The sequence below is a fragment of the Platichthys flesus genome, chromosome 5 (assembly GCF_949316205.1).
Source record: "Platichthys flesus chromosome 5, fPlaFle2.1, whole genome shotgun sequence".
NCBI lineage: Eukaryota > Metazoa > Chordata > Actinopteri > Pleuronectiformes > Pleuronectidae > Platichthys > Platichthys flesus.
In genome coordinates this window covers 25,956,346-25,983,944 of record NC_084949.1, presented here as the reverse complement: position 1 = coordinate 25,983,944, position 27,599 = coordinate 25,956,346, and the positions used below count along the sequence as shown (strand labels likewise).

The following is a 27,599-nucleotide window of genomic DNA, read 5'->3' as shown; positions in this document are numbered from 1 at the left end:
TGAAATGCTATGGAATGCTGCTCATGGAAATGTGTTTCTTTTCTACAGAAAGCAAAAAGTAAACTAAGTGTTCTCTGGTGTGTTATGAATCTGATTCTCTGTGTTACAGTGGTACAGTGTGAGAATGGCTGGGATGTGAGTTACACTTCTACTGAGATCTGTGCCTTCAGAGGATCAACAGTGGACATTACCTGTACCTACACATACCCATCCACATTTAATTACCTTGATACTACAGTTCAGGAAACTTTCTGGTTCATTCAAGAGAGTAATGGGATTCACGTTGATCTAAGGACTGATCTGGAGTATTCAGGTCGTGTGGAGAATCTCTGTGGAAACAACAAGTGCACTCTGAGAATCTCTAACCTGAGAGAGAGCGACTCAGCTGTGTACAAGTTCAGGTTCACAACAAACCAACCTACTGGGAGTTTAACTGGTTCAGCTGGAGTCACTCTGTCTGTCACTGGTAACATTTACATCTGAACATTTATTCATCTTGTTTGGTTCACTTGAGTGAACCAAACTTGATGAGAGGATCAAGTTTGGTTCACTTGATCCTCTCACCTGCATGTGCAGGTGAGAGGATCAGTGCAGCATGAATCTTTTAACTGGGCAGTGCTCAGTTGTGAGAGCAGTTGTCCTCTTCCTGATCATCTGAAATACGTCTGGTACGAGAATCAACAGAAGACGGAGGAAGGAGCACCTTATTCAAGTTATTTTCAATCTGAAGACAGAGCTTCCTGTGCTGTTAAAGGACTCGAGGATTTCCGCTCTCCGTCAATGTGTGAGTTTAATCTACAGTATTTCACTAACAGCCCCATCTGCTGGAGTATGTGGGATAATGCATTGTACCATAACTTCATGTGTCTTTAAATACTTTTTTCTGCATGGGCACATTGAACTCTTGGGATACTACTGTCAGTACTGACAAACTTGTGTAGTACTTGTACTAGTATTCTGCTTGTGTATATAAAGATGGAAGACATGACATTTTTCTTAAAAATGGTTTCTGTCATTTTAGGTCGTTCTTATCACACTCTATTGTTCATGTTTCTCATAAGTTTGGTTTTAATTAGTTATTTGATGATACTAAAATTAGATTCAACTTCATGATTGACAGCTGATGCTGACTCAGGATTGGTGGAGCTCATGTATGGGCGGGACCTTGATACTGTGGCTCCATCTGCGGATCACTACTGTGCAGACTGTGGTTCCAAATGTGAAAGATGGCAGCGTTGGTATCCAGGATATTTTGGTTTCATTTCTGGAGATTGGGAGGAAGTGGAGACGTGTCGTCCATCTTTGGTCGACTCTGCATAAAAGACACAGATCATTTCCTCCATATTGACCAGTTTGCTCCATTATAAGAGCAAATTATACAAGGTCCCTCATGTTCCTCACCTCCAACAGTGTGTTTCTCCCTCACTCTGAAGTCTAAAGGGAACTTCACTGTGTTTTATGTGAACTGAAAGTTTCCTCTTCTTGGCCTCATCATCATCTTAAAATGAAAACCTGTCGACTGGTGATTCACCAGAGAAAATACATGGAGTTAGTTTTATAAATGTATAAGTTTATCTTCTGATTCTCTGATGTGCTCTGTGTTACAGTGGTGAGTCAGAATGGCTGGGGTGTGAGTTACACTTCTACTGAGATCTGTGCCTTCAGAGGATCAACAGTGGACATTAACTGTTCCTACACATACACATCCATTTTGAATCTCCGTGATACTACAGTTCAGGAAACGTTCTGGTTCAATAAAGAGAGTAATGGGATTCACGTTGATCTAAGGACTGATCCGGAGTATTCAGGTCGTGTGGAGAATCTCTGTGGAAACAACAAGTGCACTCTGAGAATCTCTAACCTGAGAGAGAGAGACTCAGCTGTGTACAAGTTCATGTTCACAACAAACCAACCTACTGGGAGTTTTACTGGTTCAGCTGGAGTCACTCTGTCTGTCACAGGTAACATTTTCATTAGTCAGTTTGAAATGTTAGTGTGTATGTTGAAATAAAATCACATGTTTGTTCACAGACCCTCAGCTCCAGGTACATGTGAGGAGATCAACAGCCAATCCATCTTCTACCTGGACAGAGCTGACCTGTCACAGCAGGTGTCAGCTCCCTGATCATCTTTCCTACGTTTGGTACAATAACAATAAACCTGTTGGACGAAAAAAATACTTTCACCTCCGACACTTTAATGCTGAAGACAGATATCACTGTGCTATAGAAGGACAGGAGCGTTTCACTTCTCCTACATTGTGTGAGTTTACTCCTCCTCATGAAACTACAATAATGTGGAAATAATTCAAATTTAAACTTTTAACAAATAAAACAGACAGTGTTTTCATTGTATTCTCATCCTGTGTGTTAATATAAACTATCCTTCAGACGCTCCAAAGCCTCCCTCTGTGTCAGTGAGTCCCTCTGGTGAGATCATGGAGGGCAGCTCAGTGACTCTGACCTGCAGCAGTGATGCTAACCCAGCAGCTAACTACACCTGGTACAAAAGAAGTGGAGATAAAAAAGTTGAATGTCTCAGTGAAGAGACACAATTTGTCCTCTGCTCCATCAGGTCGTCAGACTCTGGAGAGTATTTCTGCACAGCTGAGAATGAGCTGGGAAGGAGTTCAGCAAACATCTCTATTACTGTGACATGTGAGTGAAACACAGGTTATTAAGTGAAGATATATTGAATCTGTCCCATTCTTTGTCCTTTACATTTTAAATGTGCAGATATGGGTCGTTTGACTTCTGCCTCATAAATATTCACAGTCTGACCATCAGCAGCACAAAGAGGAATCCACCCAGCGTCAGTAAAAACATCCATAAAGCTTTCACCATCCTCAGTACACTTCAAAGATATTTCCTTCACTGTGCACATTCACATGACGAACAAACAGCTCTCAGCAGACAGACAGTGGTGAAAATAAAACCCTGCTCCTGTGCACACGTCACACATACACCTCCCAGCAGGGGGAGCAGTGGCTCATTGACATTTTAAGAGACATGCCTACAAACAGGCCACTCTGAACAGGGCTCTTCACACGTTTTATTCGGTAGAAACTCTGTCTAATTGTGGAAAAGGGTCATAATATGTCACGTTTAAGTCCACGTTACAAACTGGACTGTGTTTTGGAAATCTGTGGACATTCAGGGGAGTCTGGAAACAGTAGTGAAACAGGAAATCATTGAAACAAACCTCTCACTTAACAACAAGAAGAATTTACCTGTGTCAGTTTAACAACTTTGCTGATGTAACTCAGTGACTCCACTTACCTGAGCACCTTTGACTTTAACATATTATATCATGTATGTCCCCAATTGTTAAACACAATGTCAGTCATCTGATATCATCATTCTGTTTTCACACATACAGACGCTCCAAAGCCTCCCTCTGTGTCAGTGAGTCCCTCTGGTGAGATCATGGAGGGCAGCTCGGTGACTCTGACCTGCAGCAGTGATGCTAACCCAGCAGCTAACTACACCTGGTACAAGGAGGACGAGGACTCACCAACAGCATCAGGACAAATCTTCACCATCACTGATATCACAGCTGAACATGGTGGAAAGTATCAGTGTGAGGCCCAGAACACACACGGACGTAGTAAGGCCACCTTACATCTGACTGTTGGAGCAGGTGATTTTAGAAGTCTGACTTTTACAGCCTTCACCCCCCCCCCCTCCTTTTCATTGCACCAGAACCTTAAACCATCAATACTACAGATGTGTCACAGCTGTATATCAAGCGCATCATATTGCACATGAACAATACTGACTGACCAACAGCATCACCTGGCAAACTGAGTCATCAGTCTAACCACACTGCTAATGTCTCCTGTCTGTTGTCCAGGGAAGTCACTGATAATCATGAATATCATCAGGCTGACTCTGGTGGTCGTGCTGGTTCCAGTGCTTGTCTGGACTCTGTGGACGAGGTAAAACAAATCCATCAGTTCACCCTCTGCACTTTTACTGTCTTCTTCAAATGTCTTCAAACACTAGTTTCAGTGTTATGAAGTTCATTTTGTCAAATGTTGTGTTTGTTGTTGTTTTCGATCCAGGATGAAGAAAACTCTGAGCTTGAAATCAGAAGTGAATGAAGCTGTGGAGATGATAGAGGTGAGAGACAGTGAGGCCAAAAGAACTCAGGTCAGTGCAGGTCACTGGTTTAGGTGGGCGGGCAGAGTCCTTGGGTCCTGATTCAGGCTCCACCCCCTCTCCTCCAAATATGGTTACTTCTGGTTTCAAATAACCAAGATGGCGCCGGACAACATGAAAAAATGGAGGATTCAAAATGGCAGCTCACAAACCAATGGGTGACAGCACAGTGTGTTGACACTTCTTTCTTGGTCCATGTCCCATCCTTCCACCAAGTTTTGTGGAAATCAGTTTATCAGTTTTTGTGTAATCCTGCTGATGAACAAACAAACCAATGGACAGGGGGCGCAACTACATTTAAACTGTTTTGAATGAACTGTGATTATTTGCAGGTTTCATGAATAAAGTCCAGTGAGGATTAATATTTTCTCATCTCTCCTTTACAGTCACACAACTGTCCTGAGTATGAGAACGTTGCTGCTGCAGCACAGACAGAAGACACAGAGGAGCAGGAAGACCTGGTGTGAAGCATCAGGTCAGAGCCACTGGGACAAACACAACCAAGATGACTTCAGAGTACATCCGTACAAGTGAGTTTTACAAAAATCATAGTGTGTAGTTATTAAATACAGGAAATCTGAGTGCAAGCGCAGAGTTTGAGCAGAAGTGGAGCAAATCTAAGCACCAGCAGGAGCTGTGTGAGTGCAAGCACAGGGTGTTGAGTAAAAACATCACGAAATCTGAACGTGCAAGTCCAGTCCTCAAACTATAAGACCATGCTTTTGAATTAAGAGGAAAACACCTGTACATTTCCTTTCTACTCATGGTTTTATTTTCTCCTGAGGTGCACTGTGATTGGTTTGAAGTATTTAGGAGGGAAGAGGAAGTATATCTCTTTCCATCCCCGGTTGCAGCAGCAGCAGTTTGTACAGCATGACCTTTAGAGCAAGAGTTTTGTTGTGTTGTTACTTTTCTTTTTCTTTTCTGATGGGTCCAGTCGTCCAGTTTTCGCAGCTTTGTTTCTGTGAGCTTTAGTTCTGATGTTGATTTAGGTTGAAGGAAGATTCTCAGATCCTACGACCCTTTGTGGGTTGGTGTGTTGGTTTTTCCTTCTTTTGTCCATCGTGTTGTTGTAGTTGTTGTCTTTTCTGCAATAAATATATATTTTTTACGTCTTATACATGATATTAATGTGGTTCTTAAATTGATGAATTATTATGTATCGTGATTTGTATGATTCTTCTTAAATAAAAGGTTTTTGGTCTTTTGTTTTCACTCTTTATCTATTTGTCTTTGTTTTGGAGCAGAATTACACTAGAAAAATTAAAACAGATTTTACCTCAAAATTTGATAAAGGGGCGGAGCCTGGAGCATGTTTTTTGTCATTTTCTTTATAATTGTGAGACTGAAAACGATCAGGATCATTTAGAGGACTGTTTTCTATGAGTGATTGAACTCTGGTGCAGCTTGATTGAATTGAGGGAGATTGAATTGATGGAGGCTGGAATGTGCACACATAGACACCAAAGGGGGCTGGAGCCACTGCCCAGTGCCCTTTATTAAATAAAGTAACATTATATTCCTGTTAACTCACAGCTTCCCTGTCAAACAAATATATTGAAATATAATAAATAACCTAAATATCAGGTGGGGAGATTAGACTAGTCTCTGAACCCTCCCTCCCTCCACGTCTCCTGCACAGAGCTGAGCACTGGAGCTGTGGACATTTCTCTGTTCTTAGAAGCATCGCGACTCGGACTCTGAATAATTCTAACAGCTCTCCTCCAGGACAGACACTTGTTAAAGATCCGGTCTGTGTCAGAGTCTCTGTCGGAGTCTGCTTCCTCCTCACTCCTCCTCTGACCTGCGCTCACTTTACACTTTAAAATTAAACACCAGCATGCACCTGGTTCATCCTGGAACATAAATTTGAATTAAAGTTCATAAAGTTCAGTTCTAAATGTGATGATTAGAAAACATCAGAGGAACAAAGTCACTTGCTGAACCTTGTTCACTTGTTGTGGGGCCAGGTAGGGCCACCTTGATACAGTAAAGCCAATAATCAGAGTTTGTCCTTTTAAGCTTCAGGTGCAGGACACAAGTCTGAACTGACCCCTAACCCTAACCCAGTCATAGAATGACTGTTGTAATTGAAAACCTTATTTTGTAAGTTAAAGCACAACTGTAAGAACAGTAACAGTCTATAATACTTTTTAAAGCACTTTCTAAAATAAAAACTGATTTCATATTTGTCTGACTGATTTGACTTAACTGATGAATAAGCAGCCATGGGACATTGTGGATGTGGAACATTTTGAGTTTTAAATTTACATAATTCTGTAGCAAAATACTTAAATCAGGAAACACTGGTGGTGACAGGAAAGGTTTGCAAAGCGGCTCCGGGGGAACACAAGGTCTCGACCGGCTTAAAGGGCCATTATTTCCGATATTATAAGACACTAATGTTACAATAAGTTTCAGTTCAAGGACTGAGCCCCGGAGCTGTTTATGCTGAGAGGAGCCGTGCGAGGACGGGGACGGGGACAGGGACAGACTGGTGGGACACCTGAGGTGGATAAATCCTCCGTCAGGAGGCAGAGCGATGAGTGAGGAGGAGGAGGAGGAGGGCCAGGGCCAGAGGGAGGTCATTGTCGTACATCCCCTCCCCTCTCCTTTATTTCAGCCAAGCCTGAACACAAATCAAACAGATCGTTGATTCAAGATGGTGTGTGTCTGTTGTGTGTGTGTGAATTCATGTCGGCTTAAACAACAGACTTTGAGTGAGGAGAAGAAGAGAAAATAACTCCTCCATCTTCTATGGAGTAGTATAAAGACTCAACAATTAAAAAAAACAGCAAAGTCTGAGTTGTGTTGCTAAATTATCTCACTCATTTAACTTTGCCAGTTCAGGGATTTATTTCTTGCTTAAACATTTTTGTCGAGTCTTTCTTCTTTACAGGTTAACCAGCGCTTTCACAAAAATAAAACCATCGAAGGCCAGTAGCTGCTTCACTGTAAAAGGTTTTAAAGACACTAAAATGAAGGTAGAAATATGTATTTCTTTCTTTTCCCTGTGAGATTGAATTCAAAGGTTGAATGGATACAAAAATTGATAAAAAAAGATGCAACAACCCCAAAACAGTCTCATTAAATCAACACACTCGATAATATCATAAATGCACCAGATTTCTTACTTCAAGCTCCGTGAATCATGAATCAACACTGTTGAAAACAAAAAACAACAGAAACAGAACAAAATGATTAATAAGAATTTAGTTTATCTCTCTCTCCAGCAATATCTCTGAAAGTGTGTTTCTGGATAATATATTTGAGCAATCGCGTCCAAAAGTGAATCATCTGGAGATTCCCTCTCAGGTAACATTCCCAGCAAGTTTGGTGAAAATCCATCGATGCATTGTTGAGTTATTTTGTTCACAAACACACACACAACATCCTGTTTCCAGCTCATGTCAGCGAGCAGGATGATGAAGGGATCACCGATTTAACTGCAGCTCCTCTCACAACAACACCGACTGATTACACCTGAAAAAGATCCTTGTATCTACTCTCTCCTTTTAATTACAAGTTCTCCTCTTTGAAAACCCAGTGGTCTGTGTTTCCTTGATGATTCCTCACTGGTGGAGTGTTGAAATAATGCACGGCCTGTTCACGGAGCCGTTTCCGAACCTGTTTCATGGTCGTGCACCCGAAGGTGCCGCTGGAGATGGATCCCAGGGAACCAATCCTCCAGTATCCAGGCCAGAGGAAGAAATACCTGACAGTGTTATTATATGGAAATGATTAATGACGGACACACGAATGGCGGATGTATGATCCATGATGGATGCTGCAATCTCCAGCGGCGCACATCAAAGTCAGGGGTAAGTCGTGTCAGGCAGCCGCTGGATGAGGAGCTGAGAGGCTGAAGAGATGAAGTCGTCAGGTGCTGTGAAGTCTGTTCCACCTGCGGCAGGGACGGCTCCTTTCTGAAGCCAAGGAGTCGTCCTCACAGGAAACCACCTGTCAGTGTCAGATCCACACAGCCCGAGGGCTCCATGTCAGCTGCCGTGTCGCGGGGGCCATGAGCTGTAACTGTAATTACAATATGAAGCTATCAAATCCGTGCTGTGTGACTAGAGCTGGGAAGGGAGAATATGAAAGTGAGGGGGATTTTTGAACTGCACGGTTCTAGGAGGTGGAGGAGCTGGAGAGACAGTCCACCTCGGAAATATCTCAACTACAGCCACCAAACCTTCTGGTGACTTAATTCCTGGTCTCAAGTAAATAACTCAAAACCTGAAGTATCGATGGGTCTGTGGAGGTCCTGGGAAAACCAGTAGTGCCCTGGATGGGCTGGTAGGTGTGTGATTGACAGTGGAGACAGAGTTCTGGGGCCTCGAGGCCTTTCTCTGTTTGTTGGTTTTTCATCCTTTCATCTACCAAAAAACTCAAACCTGAGTGATATGGATGCTTTGAATAAAAACAATAAATAGTCAAATTACTCCTTAGATGTTGTTATGTAATTGGCGTTTGGGAAAACCTTCTTCAATATTGTATGGATCAGTGTAAACATCTGAAATGAACAATTAATAAGAAATAGTTTGTTCTGTAAAACCTTTTAATTTTCATCGGGCCACAGATAAATCAAATGAATTTTACAAAAAACTTGATGTATTTGAACCAAACTCTCTTGTTTACTGGAGATTCTTTAATAAAAGGCATTGTGATGTTAGAAGCTGGCTATTGACATTGATTTCTCTCAATTTATTTATCAAATATGCAACGTATTTAACGATTATTTAATCAAGAGGAAGCAGACGGGAGCGAGAGCCTTGAATCCACGGATGCTGGGTATTGATCTAACTGCAGAGATGTTCAAGAACCTTAAATGTTTGATGTTTAGAAATATTTGGAGGATTTTCATCATATTTACTGATTTTAAAAGGAACCGGTGACCTGCACAGATCCAGCTGCAGGTCCTCATCTGCTCGGAGCTTCTTTCTGCTGCTATCAGGTGACAAACTATGTCCGTGACCATTGACCTGTTTCAAATCAACTGGTCCTTCTGTGAATGTTAAATCACTGTGTCCAGTTTCATTAGGGGCCGAGCAGCAGCCCAAAGAAAACCCGTTAAACTCTTCCCCGGATTACAAATGCACATAATTTCTTCTGTTCGTGCTTCAGCAGAATCTTCGGATTCAGCATCAATTATCGTTTCCCCCTCGTATCTCAGTCCAGAAGAGCCTGACTAAATGCTTCCCCGGATAAAGAGATGCATCCAATTTTCCTTCTCTTAAATCTTCTCCTCCGCTCCACTGCTCCTCGTTTTGCTGAAATTGCTTTTTCTCTCCTTGTCGTGGTTTGTTCCTTTATGGCCCCGACGCCATTGAGCTGCCTTCGGCTAATATTGGCTGAATGTGACTTAAATGCCAAATGCCACTGTAAGGTTTGTGTTTTCTCCTATTTCTGTTTTGTGCTTTAGAGATAAAGTCAGAATCAAGTTGGATTAATGTGAGTTTAGATGGTTACGGTTATAATAATGACGATAATAACTCTGTTTTTATAGGAACTTTCAAAACAGCCGGGACAAATAACAGCGAAACATTAAAAAGCAAAATAATATAATAGTTTAAAAAGAAAAAAAGAAATAATCCTGATATGATACATACAACAAAAATGAATGGCAAGGAACAGGATCAAAGAAACATAATAACAGATATAAAGTTTTGATTTATGGATCATTTTAAAAGCGAGTTCTCACACGTGTGTTAACCAGGTACTAATATACTCCCAAGACATTTTTGCACTTGATATAAAAGTGTGTGTGTATTAGCATGAACACAACTTGTAGGCGAGTGTGTGAGTCTGTGTGTGTCTGCACTAAGACTCAGTAATTGGCAGTGACATTAAATTAAAGTTTCATCTTATCTGTTTGATTTCACTGCAGGCATAAAGTATAAAGTGTGTGTTTTTTTGTGTGTGTGTGTATGTGTGTGTGTAATTGTGTGTATTCTGCTCTTACAGCAGTTTGACATTCGGGCGAGGGAAACGAAGAGCAAACTGTGTTCCGCTAGTGTAGCATATGTTTCCTGCATCTTCTGGCAGAATGTCTGAGTGTGTGTGTGTGTTTGTGTGTTCACTGTCTGTGGTGTGAGAGGCATGTCTTTATTTATCTGCCAGCAAAAAACACATGATCTTAATTCTGCTACATAAGAGGGGGATGTGATTTGACCTGATCTCCTCTCAGCCAATGACGGCTCTCAAGCTTGTCGCACCTTTACACTGATATTTGTTCGGTCTACGTAAGATTTAGTTGCATAGGTTTATTTTACATATAGGAATCCTATTTTAACAAATTAACATAAATTCTTCATTGTCAAAAGCTCCTTTACTGTAGGTCCCCCCCCCCCCCCCCCCACACCCCCGTCAGTTCTTTCAGCTTTCCCCATTGATGACGATAAGGATTCACCACTGAAACAGATTCATCACGCGTCTATTTTTAATCCGAGCTCACTTGTGTGAATGAGGCGGAGAGAGACTGTACGTTATCCTGCTTCTTTTAATAGAACACAATGAATTCAGCTTTTTACTGTAGAGGACAGAAACAATCGGGCTCGTAAGAATCTTATTTACAGAGTATTTCTATTTTCTCCACTCTGCATGGGGCTGGACCTGGTGCAGGCATGTGTGTAATTCCATATGTTTCTGCAACATTACTCTAATGTCAAATTAATAGCAAAAGACAACCACATCAAGTCCAAAGAATGAGGAAAGGAATAAGGCAGAAAGGGGGGAAAGAGAAAGCTGAGGTTGTGTCTGGAGGGGTTTTTATAGCTGCTTTCAGACATTCAGGCTCAAAGGTCCAGATATATTCCTGAAGGTTATCGTAGGTGAAGTATTTGAGGACCAGATTTCTTCCTGTCCAGAAAATGAGAATACAGCTGTAAAACATCGAGCCAGTGGACGCGTTGATGATGCTTCTAACTCGTGATGGACGCCAAACCCGAAAAACAAATATCTCAGGGTGAAAAAGAAGAAGGGATACACGTTAGAAGATGCAGAAGAAGACGTCAACTAGGAGTTTCTGGCAATGAGGTCCAATCTTCACATGTGTAAGAGAAACTCTGGATCTGTTCTGGACCTGAACTCCAGGGACATTTCCTGAAGTTCACGTCTGAAAACAGCTTGAGAACAGAACAATGTGGAAGTGAGGGACCCAGAGACGGATTAAAGAACCTCACAAAAAAGCCTCGTGATTAGTTTGACTCGCTAACACGACTCAGTCATGTAACAAACACCTCGTCTTCGCCTTCATTCACGTAAACTGACACCAACGCACAACACAACTCCCTTTGAAGGGTGCTAAGATGGCAGCTGTGTTAGCGTCAGCTGTGAAAGCCGAGGGCGGCCTGTCGACCGGAGCCAGAAGCACGAGGCACCGAGGCACCGAGGATAAAACGTTGGTCAGACGGTAAAATATTAACAGTTATTGAAAATTAAACCGGCTCACACCTGCCGACAGGGCATCGGCACGGATTAGCAAATTTCCCAGTGCGAGGTCGGGCATTCGTTAAGAGGTTTATCGGAGTTATGTAACCGTGGATGGAAAATGATTGCCCATCAACATGACAGCGGGAGATAGTGAGAGCCTCTGCATATATCTGCACTCGGAGGCTCTGGTGTGTGTGTGTGTGTTTGGAAATGAAGAGGAAGGATGTGGAGTGTGGGCTGAAGCTTAAACATGATATGTGGCAAACTGCACATAGGGAGGGGGGGGTGCTTTTTATATATGTGTGAAATATACTTAACATGTGTGTGCGTGTGTGTGTGTCAGGATATAGTGTCCAGGGAGTGTGGGTGTGTTTGTGTTTCTTCATTTCTATATTCATGAGGGGAATGTTTTACTGCAATGAAACGATGAGGAGGAAAATCTGAAGAAGTGAGGACCCTCTTCTTTTTCAGAGCATTCGGACAGTGAGCTGATTGTCATTTCATCTGAACAACAATATTCTTTATTTATCATAGCTTTTGGATTACCCAATTATTATCAATTATCACAAGCCACACCATTCACTCCAAAAGCCTTTCAAGATGATCCAATTCTTACAGGTTTTATATTTATATTTTATATCTTTTATTGTATAATAAAATGTCTGAGAATATCTCACATACTGTTTGGACCCTGAGGAAATAACTGAGGTGAGAGATCTTCCACATCAAGGTTCCTCCCAATCATTGAGTTCCTTATCAATATGAAAAATGATAGTGAAGGAATAGAAGGACATCTGATTGGCTGTCGGATGTAACGAGTTCAGCCTCGTTACGATCTTACTTCCATCTGAACCTCCGAAACTTTATGTCTGTCAAAACTTATGAGATCCAGAATCTGACAGGTTCTCTTATTTAATTCTTACACCGAGAGGAGTGAGATCTGGTCGGAGTTCAGCCGCTATAATAAGCACAAAAACACGACTACAAGTAGCATCACAGACCGGGAAGATCAACATCAGAGAATACATGCACACACACACACCCTGAGGCCTGATGGTCCCTCGATAACACACAAACACACACACACACTAAAAATAAAGATCTCAAAGACACACAATGTACACGTGGTAATAACATGTACACGACCTTGGCGCTCGTGACCTGAGTCAATACTCTGATATCACACAGAAGGAGATGCTGGGAGGCAGCAAGGTCACGGTTCACTGATCTGATTGGTTCAGGCTCAGAGACGTCCACTCTCATCCAATAACACCATGTTCACTGGTCTGAGCAGAAATTACCACTGATTGAGCGCAGAGCTCTCTCTCTCTCTCTCTCCGTCTCCCCCTCTTTTCTCTGTCTTTCACCGTGTTAATGCCGCCCTCAGTATTCACCAGCTTGGTTTCAGCCCCTCAGAAGAATCAATGCTCATTCGGTCGGGCTCTGCGCTATCAGATCATATTTAGGTTAATAGAATAAAATGGTTGTTCGGCTTTGCAAAGTGAAACTGAACAAAGACAGAAAAACGCAGCGGAGGAGGTAATTAAATGATTATCCTCTCAGACTGCCTCATACATACATTTGACACGAATATCAATGAGTAGGTCGTCTTGTACCCGTGGAAAACAGAAGTTGAAAACAAGGCGAAATACTGTCGCAGAAGAAAGTGAAGGTTCCTTGAGACTCAGGACTTGGGTTTGGTGCAAAGTAAAGGAAAAGGTATCAAAACAAGAAAATAGATGGATTTCAGGAGCGAGACGAGAAGAACATGCAAAAACAAAGGAATTGCATACGTGCAATAATAAGACAAAGGTTGAGCCAAGCAGGACGGGCAAGGTAAACAACAGGGGGGGTGTAAACTCAGAAGCGAGAGATGAAATAATAAAACAGGAAGTAACTAAATTGAAGGAAACAGAAAAATGATGTCGTTTTTGAGACAGAGGCTGAAAAGAGGAGCTGCAGCAGTGCACAGTTTTAGGAAAGCGATGTTTTCTGAACATTGGAGCATGAAAACCTTCTCAAGTGATAACACTAATGAAGATTTCAATTAAAACCTGAACATGAGCTGAATATGTCTCCTTTAAAAAGTCGCTACATGCTTATAGCAAAGTAAAATAATCAAGTGCTCACAGAGCTTCATCTCTCCGGCTGAAAAATCCATTAGTTATTACCGAGAGCTGGATACACGTCCCACCCCCGCCCTCCTCTCTTGACTGCAGTGTTGGGTGAAGCACTTCCGGTCGGTGCCTCTGTTGTGGGTCCAAAGCTCTGGGTTGTTTCCCTGCGTCTCTCTTCCCCTCTGCAAAGCCTCCCTCTCTTCACTCCTCTCCACCGCCGCCGGCAGATGTTTGCTGCTAATTAACAAGCTGACGTGGCAGATGTGGAGGTCGAGAGCTCGATGGTTCTCCAGCTCATTGGGAACAAGACCAACACAATAAAACAAAGGTAAAGAGCTGTAGTGCTATGTGTGCTGGACCTGAAGGGGGGGGGGGGGGGGGGGGTTTGGATGGAAAATGCATCCGTGGGCTAAGGCTGAAGAGGTCAGGTCCAATCACCGCGGCCAATTAGCAGCTCAACAGGATGGGAACCCATTCGTTGCCCTCTCTGAATTCAATCTGTGACTTGTCGGCCAATTTGCACCGAAACAACCGAAAGGAGTGGATCAGTGAGACGGGTGAAGAGAAACAAGAGCGAGGCTGATGAGCTGAAACTCGCTTTTCAAAAGGAATCAAAAGGGGGGAGGGGGAGTCCAGGTCAGAATGAAACCTAACGAGAACCCTTCACATGTTCTCCAACCCCCTCCCCTACTTATGACAATGTGGCTGTCTACATCCTACATGCAGACAACACAGCAAACTAATGATGTCATTTATAATGAACTGCAGCAGCGTAACATTTGCCATTTTAGCAAGCTTGCAGTTACACCCCTTGCCAGTGGGTGGTGCCGCCTCAGGAACCCCTTGCTTACAGTGTCCTTTGAAGTTAGCTTTGAAGTTAGTTTTTAACAGCAATGCTAGGTAGGTAGCTGGTTCCCGTTGTTCTTTGTACACTGAGCTCCAGGGAAGGGATTTAACAAACTGCACGGAGCATTACAGCTGCATTCTTGGTTCTTTCCCTTCTTTGATTCGTGTCCTTTCTTTTATTTAACCACAGCTAATTCTATGCTGAATAGTGAGGCTTAAATTCATTCATCCTTCCCTGGTCATGTGTGAGCTTCTTTGTTCCGAAAATATTCACTGCAGGTTGCTGTGTCACAGTGAATTATCTCAAGCTTCTTCCTTTCCCTCCAAGTCCAAGGACACACACACACAGACACACACACACATCATTGCACAAAGAAGGGATGTTTTCCGTGAGAGGTAAAGATGTCAAGATGTTATCTCACAAATAGGACGAGATGCTGAACAGAAGATCAACCTACAACCCTCTTTGCCATGTAGCTCCACTGGGCTCAACTCCCAGGACGGATGCTTTTGTCCTGCCCATTACGATGCATCTAGCTCACTGCGACATATTGACCAACCAACCGCCTCCTTCTCCTCCTCCTCCTCTTCCTCCTACTCCTCCTCCTTTTTCTCCTTCGAGTCATTTAGCCTGGGAAATACAGTTTAGCTACAATTACAAATGATGTGATAGGATTTACACAGCGATGCCCTCAACTCTCAATCAGAATGATATGCATACAGAAACACACACATGCACACACACACACACACACACACACACACACACTCCACCTCAGTGCTCCATCTCGAGGGCCTTCAGAGTCACTGCAGTAATAACATGCTTCATTTTCAATCTGCCTCCACCACTTCTGCCTGCTCGATGGGGCTGAAAGGAGCCAACACACACACTCCCACGTACGTGCTCTCATGTACAGTCACACTTCAGCTTCATGAAACACGTGTTGAGCTTTTGATTGCAAACTCTCCCCAACAAATTAATTCAATTGAGTGGAAGTGAGCTTACAGGCGAGGAAGGCGGGCGACGCGCCTTCACCGACTCGTACTGTACAAAAAAAAAGCTGAAATACCACAAATACAGGTGATACAGCTTGAAGGTTCTGTCTTAAAGATCCATTCATACATACACAAACTAACACAGTTCCACACACACACATCGACAACGCAACATCCATTCATGTCTAACTGCTCCTCTAAATAAACAGTCCGAGGAGCAGCGCTGTCGGTTTGTGTGACGGCTCCGGTTTGTGCGACAGACTGATTGTGCACGTACAATATGTCCATATGTGCATGAGTCAGTGCATCTGCCTCTGCCAGCAGAGATTCAGCGCCCATCACTCCTCCATTGTGTCCCAGTGCTCGTTGGCTGCCGACGGAGGGAGCAGACGTTCCAGAGCGTGCACGTGCTTGGCACCTGCACACAGCTCATTCTTAAACACCTTCTCCCATTGTTTCCCTCCTGCTCCGGGCTGAATGTGGCGCCTCTGCTTGAGCTCTAAGTAAAAGCCCGAGCCGGAGATGGGGAGGGGGGGGGGGGAGGCAGCGGTGGTAATTGCGTGTCGTGCCACGCAGCCTCCTGGTTCTTCTGACCTCCCTGGCCTCTTTATTGTGCAGCACGGCGCAGACAGAGAGGAAACACGCGTGTAGCCGTTCCGCTGGTTAATTGGCTATCTGTGAACCTCCAGCTCCCCCTCCGTGGCCTAATTACCTTTTTTAATGGGAATGGGAATTAAATTGAAAGAGCTCTTATCGTGTTGTTGCACCTTAAATTCTATCAAGTGGTCACACCTGGTTTGTCAAGGAGGTGTGTGTGAGTGTGTGTGTGTGAGTGTGTTGAGTGGAATTCCACCATGACTTTAACTACTTGGTATTTTTTCACAATGATTTAGCAGCGAGTTTCTCTCCTGACACCTTTGTGACTCCTCACTTTGACTCTTTGAAAGACAGATGGATTTTGAAGCTGTGTGCAAATTGACATTTATGTGTGAGTGTGTGAGTGTGTGAGTGTGTGAGTGTGTGAGTGTGTCTGTGTGTGTGTGTGTGTGTCAGAGAACATGTTACTGACGCTGTGTGGCATTTAGCTTTTAATGGTAGCAGCAGATTGAACATTTCCATATTAAAGTTCCTAATTAGGAGGTGGTGAGGTTCACAGCATGACGGCTTTTTCAGCATACACCAAGCACCCCCCCCCCCCACAAACACACACACACACACACACACACACACAAACACACACACACACAAACACACAGGTTTGCTCTGCCATCCATATTACAATATTGCATCTACTTCCATTCAATATTTCATTGTCAGACGTTCTAAGAATGAACACACACACAAACACACATAGATATAAACACACATACACACACCCACAGTTGGGTGAGGCCCAGATGTGCATCAACAGTGAAAACAAGAGGAGCATCACAGCTGGACAACATCTGCCACAGCTGCTGCTCAGCCTCTCTCTGATTGGACGGCCTGTTCAGACTTGGGATGATGGAAGGACTTTGCTTTCAATCAGTCATCACTTTGTTTTTATATATCACAAATCACCGTTTGTCTCATAGCGCTGTTTCACTTTTAGAAAATGTGGACGCAGAGTAAGGACAGAAGGCTGCGTCCTCATGTATTTAATGGTGCACATTAATGAGCCTTAGGTTGTGGGGGTCAAAACATTGTAGTTACCCATTGAATTTTCCTGAATAAAAGTAGTTTCTGGAAATTAATGTAGAAATGTGTTGACTGATAGAGTCGACAGAGAATGTTCACAACATACATTGAATCCGGGGAGGGGCCCACAGCTCGTTCTTTGCCCCTGGGCTTCCTGTTTTTATCCGGCCGTGCTTACAAATGTAAATGTGTTCCTGCTCAGACTGAGGACAGCTACTGTGTGAACGTGACTGTGTCCATATATTCATTGGATTCATAATTATCTCCATGCATGTGCTTGTTGGTTCTAAATGTCGCCTGAAGGATTTAGAGGGAAAGTTCCAGTGCTTTGTTCTCCAGCACCAGGAAATGAGCAGAAAATAGAGATTGAATTAATTTCTACGAGGGTTTTATGAGATAGCAAGGCTGTGTCAAATATATTTCACTAATGATGTTTCTTTCAAAGTTGGCAGCTCCATGTCTGTAAAGGCCCGAGCCTCAGTGAGATCAGAGAGGAGAATAAGAGATGAAAGGGAGGAAGTGGTATCAGAGTGTAATTGAGGATGGATGGAAGGACGAGGAGTCAAATAGAGAAGAAGGGAAGGAAGATCACATTTTTGCCTTTTTCTGAATTTGTTTGCAGATATTCTTAGGTGGTAAAAATATGTTTAATCAGAAACTTTGCTCCTGTGGGGAAAACTTTGAAGCTTTTAAAGATTCAGAGCAGATTTGACTCAATACGGTCGAACACTCAGGAGTGTGTCCCAAGCTCTTCTGTTAACAGACCTGTTCACACATTCAAATCAAAGCAGGCAGCATTTCACACAGGACAAATTAAGGACTTGCTGTCGGAGATCAAACTGAAATGGTCTGTATTTCTAGAGCTTTTTTTACATTCATATCAAATTGATTTACAGAACAGGTCACATTCACACACACACAGGGGACACTCGGTGTTCAGTGTCTTGCCCGAGGACAGGAGATCAAACCACCGACCTTCTGGTAGACAAATAGTCAAGCAAATCAATTTTAAATCAAATTTAAGGCTTTAATTACAAATAATAATAATTAAATACATAAAAGGGGAAATTGTGCCATCTGAATACCTCTGATCATTATGATGGTCGAATTCACAATCCTAGCAGCTATTGGTTCTCTCATGATCCTTGAGATATGTTTCAGACTCATCAACCTGATGAAACCAGTGATCTCCACAGTCCGGTAGATCTCGGCTTACGTTTAAAATTAAAAAGTGGAGGTTGGTGATCATGGCTCTAGAACAACCGACAACCACTCTCTGTTCTGGAAACAGAACTTCTCTTTGAGGAACTTCCTCCTCCACTCCACATCGTAATCAGCAATAACATTGAGGGTGTTTTCACACAGGGTTCCGATCTCAACATTCTTGTCCAGCATCATGTCTATCAGGTAGGTTGGAACAAGCGTGTCCTTGATGATGAAGTCTCGTGTGTCCTGGTGAAAAACCATCTGACTGAAGACGTTGACAATCTGAAACACAAACTTGTCGTCCTTCTGTTGAACAGCCAGCAGCTCGCAAAGGGCAGGGATGACGCCGGACTGAACCAACATGGCGGCACAGGCACCATTCATGGAAACCTTTCCAATCATAATCACCACTTCTAGGACGAAGTCATCCTGTGCTGAGCCTGGTTGGAGTCTGTCCTCGAGGTAAGGGAGCAGGTTGTACTCTTTCAGCATCAACTCCCAGTCCAGGTATGGGAGGGTGAGGTTGGACAGCGTCCCCAGGCAGTCACACACCCACTCGTCCTCTTCATCTGCATGGATCTGTGCTGCCAGGTCACCCACATAGTCGATGAACAGGGGTTTGGTTGGTCCATCGTGTTTTGAGAGGTTTCTGATCATCTTCATCAGCTGACAGTCTTTCGTATTCAGAGCTCTCTTCATCAGCATCTTCAGCCCATCCCCTTCACACATGAGTTGTGCGTTCCTCTGGTTCACAGCCAGGTTGATGCAGATGGAGATCAGGTTGGCTTCAACTTTCTCCTCACCGCACTCAAACAGCATCTGCAGGAGATGAGGTGTGCAGCCAGCGTCAACAAAGCTGCCCTTGAAGCAGTCGTCCATGCTGATGTGACACAGGATAATCATCAGTATCTGACGGTTCTTCTCATCACCCAACAAGCCAAACAGTTTAGGTAGCAGTCTGACCTGCACCATCTTGGCTCGGAGCACAGAGTCGCAGCAGAGATTTAACAGCAGGTGCAGAGTCAGGTTTAACAGATCCTCGTGGGCACAGGGAACCAGGCGATCCAGTTGCTCTACAATGTCCACCTTGGCCATGTCGTTGTTTTTCTCCAAGAAGATGGACAGTTTTTTCAGGAATGAAACCACCAGCACCAGCATCTCCTCATCATCTCGATCAAGAACTTTCACCAGCAGACCAACAATACCTTTTTTCCTCATTTTCCTCTCTGTACCGGTGTCCTCGGCGAGGTTAAACAGGAGGTTAAGAGACAATTTGAGCAGTTGCTCATGTTTAGCCCGAAACTCTTGGTATTTCCTCAGAGCTTTTCCTTTGTCTCTTCTGAGAGAACCGTTCTCTGGTTCTGATTCGCCATCTTTATTTTCCTGGTGCAGCTCCTTACACCACATGTCATGTCTCTTCAGTTCATGTTCCACCTGACTCATACACAACGTAACTATTCCATTATCTCTCAGCACTTCATGGAAGTGGGAGAACTTAGAGAAGCATAAGAAGATGTAGATGATAATGGTGGCCAGCTCCACACTCTGTTTCCAGTCCTCTCCCAAAACTCTGGCCAGAGCACCCAGAGCTGCTTCGTTGTGCAGCAGTTCAGGCAGGTTGTCAGGTTTGCGGGCGAGCTGCAGAATGAGAGCAGAGCCTCTGATCTTCTTTTGGAGGTCTTCATAGAGCAAGTCCACGTATTCGTCCAATTTGGTTATAGTGGCCTCCTCATTCAACTCAATTCCTTCAAAGAAAGGCAACTCTTTCACATCTCCTTCCACCTTCTTCTCCACTTTGGCCTTCCCAGAGGACGATTTCCTGTTCTGCAGGTAGTAGAGGAGCTGCACAACCTTGGGCAAATAGGATGAAGAGATAAGCTCACAACCCTTCACCACTTTCCTGGCCAAGGCTTCCACATCTGTACTGGGAGACAGATCCGGCACACAGAGGATTTTTTGTCCCCCCCTGTGTTCACCCAGTATAACATCTCCGCTGTCTTCCTGTATGGACGCCTCCATCTCATATTCCACAACGATGGCCTTCTTCGTGGGATGAACCTCTAAACTGCCAACGGACACACAGCGTTTGATGTAGTGTGTGTAATCCTGCATTTTCTTCAGTTTCTTAAGCGAGGCTAAGGTCCAGTGGATGAAGACAATTTAACTGTTACTTTACTGTGTCGTTCAGCTTTGCCGATCTCCATTTAGTTTACTAAGTTGTTGCTGTTGTAAATGAATCATTGTCTCTCACCTCAAAGATTCAACTAAGGTAAGTCAGACTGTTTCTTATGTCTTTTGATACAGATTCAAGTGCCTTTGATCATATGATTCCTTTGAAATCCAATTCAAGATGATCCTCCTGTGTCTGCTCTTCAAACCGGGGTGGGTGAAATGTGTTTCCATCTTGACCTGACAGTAAACTGATCAAAAAACATGTCTGCAATTTTTACGTTCAAGTTTATATCTGGCGTCTACACTTAGCTATGGGCCCTGTTTTACTTTGAAAACTCTGATGTTGTGTAACAAATTTGAGCTTCTATAGATCGCTTTGTATTATTTAACTTTGAGAACCAATAAGATCAAAGACAAGGTCTACAGCTCATTTAAAATAGCCAATCATTTGTCATCATATTGCATAAGAGATGATGTCATTATGAAACGACACTAAATCCTTAGATCTAATGAAGGGGCCAAGAGGGAGTGTTTTGCATGGAGCAGAATAAAAGTAGCCAGATGCGGATCGATAAATGAAAAAAAACGACAGGAATAAACCTAACATGCCTCCATACTGCTCCTGTGGTGTCATCCAAGGGTCCATAAGCCCTGACAATCAATATCAGCTTAAAATGGCGTCATTTACACCGTGTTTTTCGCCTAAATGCCGGCTCTTATACTTTTCTGGAGAATCAACCATGCAAACTTGTATAGGCTATGATATTCATTGCAACAGGCTCAGCACCAAACACCACAAGCAGTAACCAACATTTCAAGAATCAAGTTGACAGCTACATGATTCAATGTGAGAACACAGCAGGAGATCCCCCCGCTGAATTCACAGTGAGCGAGTGGAGAGAGAGGAAGAGCTCCACCGACAGCAGCACTGCCACTCGCAGTGGGCCTGAAGGTCTGGAGGCTCCAAGCGATGTTTGTACAAGAACGTTCGCTGAATGGAAAAAAGAAAATGTTCAATTACCTTCTGCATCCTTTGTTGTCTTTGAGCAAGATGACAACCAACTTCTGTCGAGATCAGCTCCATCGCTTCCCTGAAACAATACGCGCTAGACACACACGTAAACACTTTCAATGCTAATTCCTGCACCACTGCGCCACCCGAGCAGCTCTGATGGTCCTATGAGAGACATTAAGTTATATTTAATGCCAACATGCCATTTGGGGCACTGTTTGCAAAAGTAACCTTTGGAGTTGAACCAACACAACCCTGAATATGTAAGAGAAAAATAAAGCAACCTTCAACGAGAAAGAACGACTTCAGGAGTCAGCGGCTGTTGAAAATCTATTTCACTTTTATATGACACTAGGATGACATTAAGAAAACAGGAAAAAGAAAAACCCACATGCATTTTGGAGAAAGAAAAAAAAATCAGGCTGAGGGAGATGAAGGGGAAACAAGAGAAGAACACACACACACACAGTCCAACACTCTGGAATACATGAATACATCATCATCCTTTCACTGACCTTTGAATCTCTCTGACATTTTATTCTAATACAGGGAATTCATAAATATAATCTTCTCTCACCATATTGCCTATCTATACGAGTCTCATACACCTAACTGTACATCTACTGTAGCATATTGCATATCTCCAATAGAGAGGGGGCGTCCATAGTTTATCTAATACTCTGGCTTCCCTGCGGAAGAGAGATATTACAATTGAATGAGAAGAAGGAGGGAGAGAGATAAACACTGAGCTTTTTCTCTCTACTCTCTGTTTTGACTTTGATCTTCATGTTACGTTTGTTTGTGGCTGTTTGTGCCTTTGACAACATGTATGTACTGTGTGTGTGTGTGTGTGTGTGTGTGTGTGTGTGTGTGTGTGTGTCCACCTGAGGACCAACTGCTTAGGATTGTGACACAAATATATATTTTACGCTGGGTCATCACGTGTCGTCAAAATGTCTGACATGTGCTCAGAGAAGTCGCTTGTCGTAGTATTTGGGTCATTTTCTCGCATCGTGCTACACTCGAGCAGACCTGAGTCAAATATTCACTTGAGGTTGAAGCAGCAAACAAAAACCTGTAAATCCCATCTTGTGATGTCCTGGTTGCTTAACATTTAACACAACAGCTGTTAACACAACAATTACCTTCATTCAATCTACAAAGGAGATGTAGTTGTTGTTAGTGTTGATAAAGTTATTGCCTGAATAACTATTGCCCCTTTGGTTCAACCGTTTATCTCTGGATGTTTTGTTCATCGTCTGTGAATTAAGATGGACGACATGTCTCTACCCCAAAAGTGAAGCCTCCTGCGTGGTAGCAGATGGGACACTGACCTACTAACTAAAGAAAACTAAACAAGCATTCAATACAACTTCTCAAAGAGGGTGTCTGTTATTTGAGGTTTTTCTTATAACACTGATGTTTGTTCACGTGAGTTTTATTACATTAGTAAATTGATGATATAAAAACAGGATTCATGGTCATTACTGGCAGCTGGAACTGACTAATACTGCAGAGACTCTGGCTCTTGGCGCCTCTGGATAGTGGGAGGAAGTGGAGACGTGTCGTCCATCTTTATTTGCAGTCCACGGTTGTGTGCTGTAGCTCTCTGGGTTTAACTCAAAGGCGCCTCAATGTTTTGTTGTTGCAAAAACTTGGAAACTTTGAGGAATTAAGTTTTTAAAGTGTCCTGAGGCGGAGGTAAATACTTCTTTTGACTTTAATCCAAGAACATTTCAACAGAATCAAAACAGGAAATCCGAATTCAACAGCTGCCCGATGCAGAGATTCAGTTCGAAGCTGGAAAATTCCAGGACTCCTAATGATGTCCAACCGTTAAATCACTAATTTAATTGTTTACAATAAATGTGTTTATTCCTCTACTCGACAAAGTGTATCTTTGACCTGTAGGAAACAGAACTATCTGTTTAAATAGAGTTATTTTGATGTGTTTGGTATGAAAAACAAATTTTGAATTCTTTCGTGTTTAAAATGGTTGAATACAGAAAAGCAGAACTTCTGAATCTGACATCGTTGACATGTTTATATCTGAGACACGTTTCTTTATATCATCATCACAAATCATGAATGTACCTGTTTTTTTAAAATTTTGTTCATAGCAAAAGACAGAATTTGGCCCAGGTCTGCACTCAACACATTTTAGCCCTTTCATGGGGTCAAAGAAAGCACAAAGCGTTCACTCGGAAAGTGGCCAACGCTTCCACTGACAACCCACATGTATTTTCAGCAGCAGTCACGTAACCATCCCGTCTATTCAAATACTCAGACTGTCCAGGCTCCTTGTTTGTCTCCGTCTCCCAGAGACAGACGCGTCTACACTCAACTTCAACACGCTGAAGTCGAAAAGGAACACATGAAATACAAGACCTTTCCATTTTCTGTGAGCAACTGGACAAAAGTTAGGTTGATGCTACTGTTAGTGATGGATGGGACCAAAACAAACCAACAAAAAACACCTGTACAAAGTTCAGCCCTTCCTCAGAAGAGGGCATCGGTTCAACGTTGACACCACTGTTGACGGCACGCCGGGTCGAACAAGCCCTGTTCCTCGGAGGAAATGTTGATTTCTAGCAGTTTCATGAGAATGACATCACCTTTTAGTAGCGTTCATCAATCACTGCGAGTTTTCAGTCCTGTCTCTCTAATGGCTTTCTGAATAATCTGCCCTTCAGCATGGCTCGAGTGTGAAGCCAGCGTCTGCCAGGAAGAATCCTGGTTATGCTAACAGGCTAAGCCCCTTGTCATCATTGTTAAGTCCCTTCAAACAGAAAGCACTGATCCTGCGAAAAGCAGAGAAACGACTGATCTCAAGCCGCCAGGTCCGAGGAGGAAGGAGAGAGAGAACAGACAATTCAAAGAAAAGAGGATTTCACAGGACACGTTGAGAGTCTCTCCCTGTTCTGCCCCAGAGGTCCAGAAATGGAAATAGATAAAGTTCCACCACAGTGAGGCAACAAGTGTTTCATCTATTCCTCCTGAAGGTTGTGTCTGAGGGTCGGCGGCTGCTTTCCTCGCTGAAGCCACTGATGTCACTGTTCTCCCCGTCACCTCTCGCCCTTCCTTCTGTCCAGGGGTTGGACAAGTAACCGTGGACATCGATGCCGTAGACGTGGCGTCCGTCTTTACTCCGTGCGGATAAATTGGTTTGATCCAGCGAGCCCGTGCTGTTACATTTCTTCACCAGCTGGGGAGCCAGAGAGCCCGTGGTGAGCAGCGACGTCAGTGAGAGGCTGTTCAGCGTCTCCGACAAGTGTTCGCTGTTATAGGTCTGACGGCAGCCGTCTCCGCCTGTCCCCGTGCCCACGTCCTCATCCGACGGGTCTATGGAGTCCTGCCGGGGACAGCCCGGGCTGGTGCTGCCACCGCCACAGCTGCTCTGGCTCCGCTGGTGCCCCCTGGTGGCCTTGAGGGTCAAAGTTGTGCTGCGTCTCTTTAGCACAGGGTTGCCCTGGTCTCCTGTGTCTGGTACCTGTGGATGTGAGTGGTGGCTCGGAGGAGGGCAGGGGAGAGGCCCGCGGAGATCCAGGTCCCGAGGCGGGGAGACGCTGAAGCTGAGACCCTCCTCGAGGGTGGTCTGCAGGCTGCCCTCCGAACTGCCCGTGGCCAGGGACGAGTCACTGCGGGACGGGTGCTGCACAGAGGAGGTGACAGAGAGGGACAGAGGCAGTCAGAAAGAAAAGGGAAAAGTTAAAGATAAGTGAAGCACCAACAGGGAAGATGAACTCAATAAAGTATTAATTCCATCTGTGTTGCACAATTTAATCCCTAATTTAATCCTGTAAAACCTGTTTCAGCAAAATATCTTAAAGTTTAAACCCCAATATAGGAACTGGTATCACCGAGGTAAATTGTATTTTTTAAATCTATAACTCTCGTGATAACACGGTGATTTGGTCGGTACTGTTATAGCATGAGCTGCTGGTGCTTTGACCAACTGCATTTATTGAAATTACATTTGAAATATACTGCAATAATGCCTATAATAATATTTATATAACAGAAAATATTAACAAAATACTTGTGTGACTGAACTGAGGTCGAGCTCAGCTCTCGTTTGCTGTCAGACATTAACGAAGGATCCTCCTCTTTGCTTGAAGACTTTCTTTTACTTCACTTCTAATTATTTTCTGAAAATTTGGAGCCTTTAAAGACTCAAAATTAACAACGCTGGACAGGACTCAGTCTTGTTTCCTTTCTCAGGGCCGCTGCTCACTCAGCTCCGTCCCTGCAGCCTCTCAGTGCAGCCAGTGTTGTTCAGGTTTTTGAAGAACCACCTCAACCGCTCAGAGTATCACAGAGCAAAGAGCTCAAACTTGAATTTATAAAGGATAGTTTCAAAACACAAAATCGTTTAGTGTCGGACGTTTTTGATGCAACAGAATTTTAAACTGTGCTATAGAGTTTTGTGTCTTTAAGAATTAGTTTTACTCAATACGTTGCACAGGCAGGAGGGTGTTATTCATCATGGAGAAGGCTGGCACTGTTACGCGCCATGTTCTCGGTACACGAGACCACAGGGGAGAGGGAGAGATTAGGAGAAGGGAGAAATGGAGGGGGTTGGCAGAGACATTACCAAAAGACAGAAGAAAGAGAGGTGAGGCTAACGGAGAGAAAGAACACCAGAGAAGGACATGAAGAGATAAAGGAAAGAGAAGAGAAGGGACACGAAGAGCGTGTAGAACCTGAGCCAAGAACAACAATGTGCACAGAGTCGGTATCAGGCTCAGAGCTGGCCGGGCTAATTAGCTGAGTGCCGCAGAGCATTACTGTAGCAGCTGAGGATCACAGAGGCTCTGAGGCACGAGCCAAACAAACCGAACAGGTAGAGGAGACAGAGAGAGGTGTCGGTCGCCATCGTTACAGGCACGAAAATAAGGGCCTTTTCATTCTCGTTTGTTTTCAGTGTCGATGAGCTCCTCGCTTTAATTGGAGATAAATATGTGGTTCAGTCATCACACAATCCTCTAATTGTGTCACTCCGCAGTCGAGTGTGGATTTTCTAATCGGGTAAAGTCCCGTCACCTTTTCTTATTAACTGTTGACAAACTGTGATAAAACACCTTTCTTGTGTTGTTGTGTTGTGCCTTTGTTTTGTGCGTAGCTACAGGTGGAGGCAGGTTAGAGAACCAAGCTTCCAGATCACAAGCTCGCTCTGCACAATACCTCATTTGGCAAATCCCATCTGACTGCCTGATGTGTGTTTGATGCATGACAACTTCGGTTCAGTGAACGATCTCTCAGGAATCGTCTGTTTACACTGTTCCGTCTCGTCTCGGACGTGTTGCACCGAGATACCGATGTCAGTTTTCCATTTGTCTCTCCATCCAACCGTCCAACACACACATGCCTCCACTCATCTGTTCCTAATACCTGAGAGCTCAGGGGCCTGCTGTTGGCTCCGGGTGAGCGGAGGGACGCCCAGGAGGCTGGAGACGCCAACATGGACGCCCCCCTGTCTCCGGGGCCGACGCTGCTCCCCGGACTGCCCGGATGAGCCGCGGCAGCCGGGTGGAAGAAGTCCGCTGGTAAGTGGAAGACGGGCGACGACCCACCACCACCGCCGCCGCAACTTTCTCCATCACCGTCTGAAATGAGAAGGTTAAAGGTTAGTTCCAACTTAAATACTCTATGTTCAGTGGATTGCGTTGTGTTCCATTATTGTCTAGAACAGTTTCAACCTTGCACCTCTTAGTTTTCCTTTGGGAGTAATGCTCAGAATGAGTAGATACTGTGTTCTATGTGGTGTACCCCAAGGCTCTATCCAGGGACCCTTTATTTCTGCTGCCATTAGGTTCTGTCATCTTCAAACGAGGAATCAGTCTTTATCAGATGACATTAAAATATATCCTTGCCCCCATTGATGATCTCCGCCTTGTTGATATTCTTGTTGAATATCTGGAATAAATAAACCAATCACCTCTTTTTCAGATCTTTGCACAGATTCATTCAACATAACATCTC

General features: G+C 43.8%; 3 protein-coding genes across 3 annotated transcripts in view; 1 reads left to right on the top strand and 2 right to left on the bottom strand.

Annotated features, from left to right (window-relative positions):
• Window positions 1–538: 538 nt before the first annotated feature.
• Window positions 539–5,313, top strand: LOC133954063 (B-cell receptor CD22-like). The gene is made up of 9 exons (XM_062388342.1): window positions 539–784; window positions 1,608–1,961; window positions 2,032–2,262; window positions 2,391–2,657; window positions 3,379–3,639; window positions 3,853–3,937; window positions 4,064–4,121; window positions 4,547–4,635; window positions 4,945–5,313. The coding sequence occupies exons 1-8, from the start codon at window positions 781–783 to the stop codon at window positions 4,625–4,627; spliced, it is 1,341 nt and encodes a 446-aa protein (XP_062244326.1). The 5' UTR covers window positions 539–780; the 3' UTR covers window positions 4,628–4,635; window positions 4,945–5,313.
• A 13,031-nt stretch (window positions 5,314–18,344) lies between these two features.
• Window positions 18,345–20,557, bottom strand: LOC133953677 (kinesin-associated protein 3-like). The gene is made up of 2 exons (XM_062387720.1): window positions 18,484–20,557; window positions 18,345–18,409 (listed from the first exon to the last, which is right to left on the bottom strand). The coding sequence occupies exons 1-2, from the start codon at window positions 20,543–20,545 to the stop codon at window positions 18,345–18,347; spliced, it is 2,127 nt and encodes a 708-aa protein (XP_062243704.1). The 5' UTR covers window positions 20,546–20,557.
• Window positions 20,558–21,937: 1,380 nt separating this feature from the next.
• The window catches only part of LOC133953979 (voltage-dependent T-type calcium channel subunit alpha-1I-like), a 113,852-nt gene continuing 108,190 nt past the window's right edge, over window positions 21,938–27,599 (bottom strand). Inside the window, exons 36-38 of the mRNA XM_062388199.1 lie at window position 27,408; window positions 27,009–27,223; window positions 21,938–25,269 (exon numbers count right to left, since the gene is read on the bottom strand). Of these exons, the coding sequence (XP_062244183.1) occupies window positions 24,601–25,269; window positions 27,009–27,223; window position 27,408 (885 nt within the window). The 3' untranslated portion in view covers window positions 21,938–24,600. The remainder of the gene's footprint in view (window positions 25,270–27,008; window positions 27,224–27,407; window positions 27,409–27,599) is intronic.

Bases quoted from the DNA above. Each gene is read 5' to 3' on its own strand.
- LOC133954063 (XM_062388342.1), top strand. The intron at 1,962-2,031 runs GTAACATTTTCA...GTTTGTTCACAG, and splicing joins AGTCACTCTGTCTGTCACAG to ACCCTCAGCTCCAGGTACAT. The intron at 4,122-4,546 runs GTGAGAGACAGT...TCTCCTTTACAG, and splicing joins AAGCTGTGGAGATGATAGAG to TCACACAACTGTCCTGAGTA.
- LOC133953677 (XM_062387720.1), bottom strand. From the start codon at position 20,545: ATGCAGGATTACACACACTACATCAAACGCTGTGTGTCCGTTGGCAGT. The intron at 18,410-18,483 runs TAGAGCCATGAT...GTGGAGATCACT, and splicing joins AGAGTGGTTGTCGGTTGTTC to GGTTTCATCAGGTTGATGAG.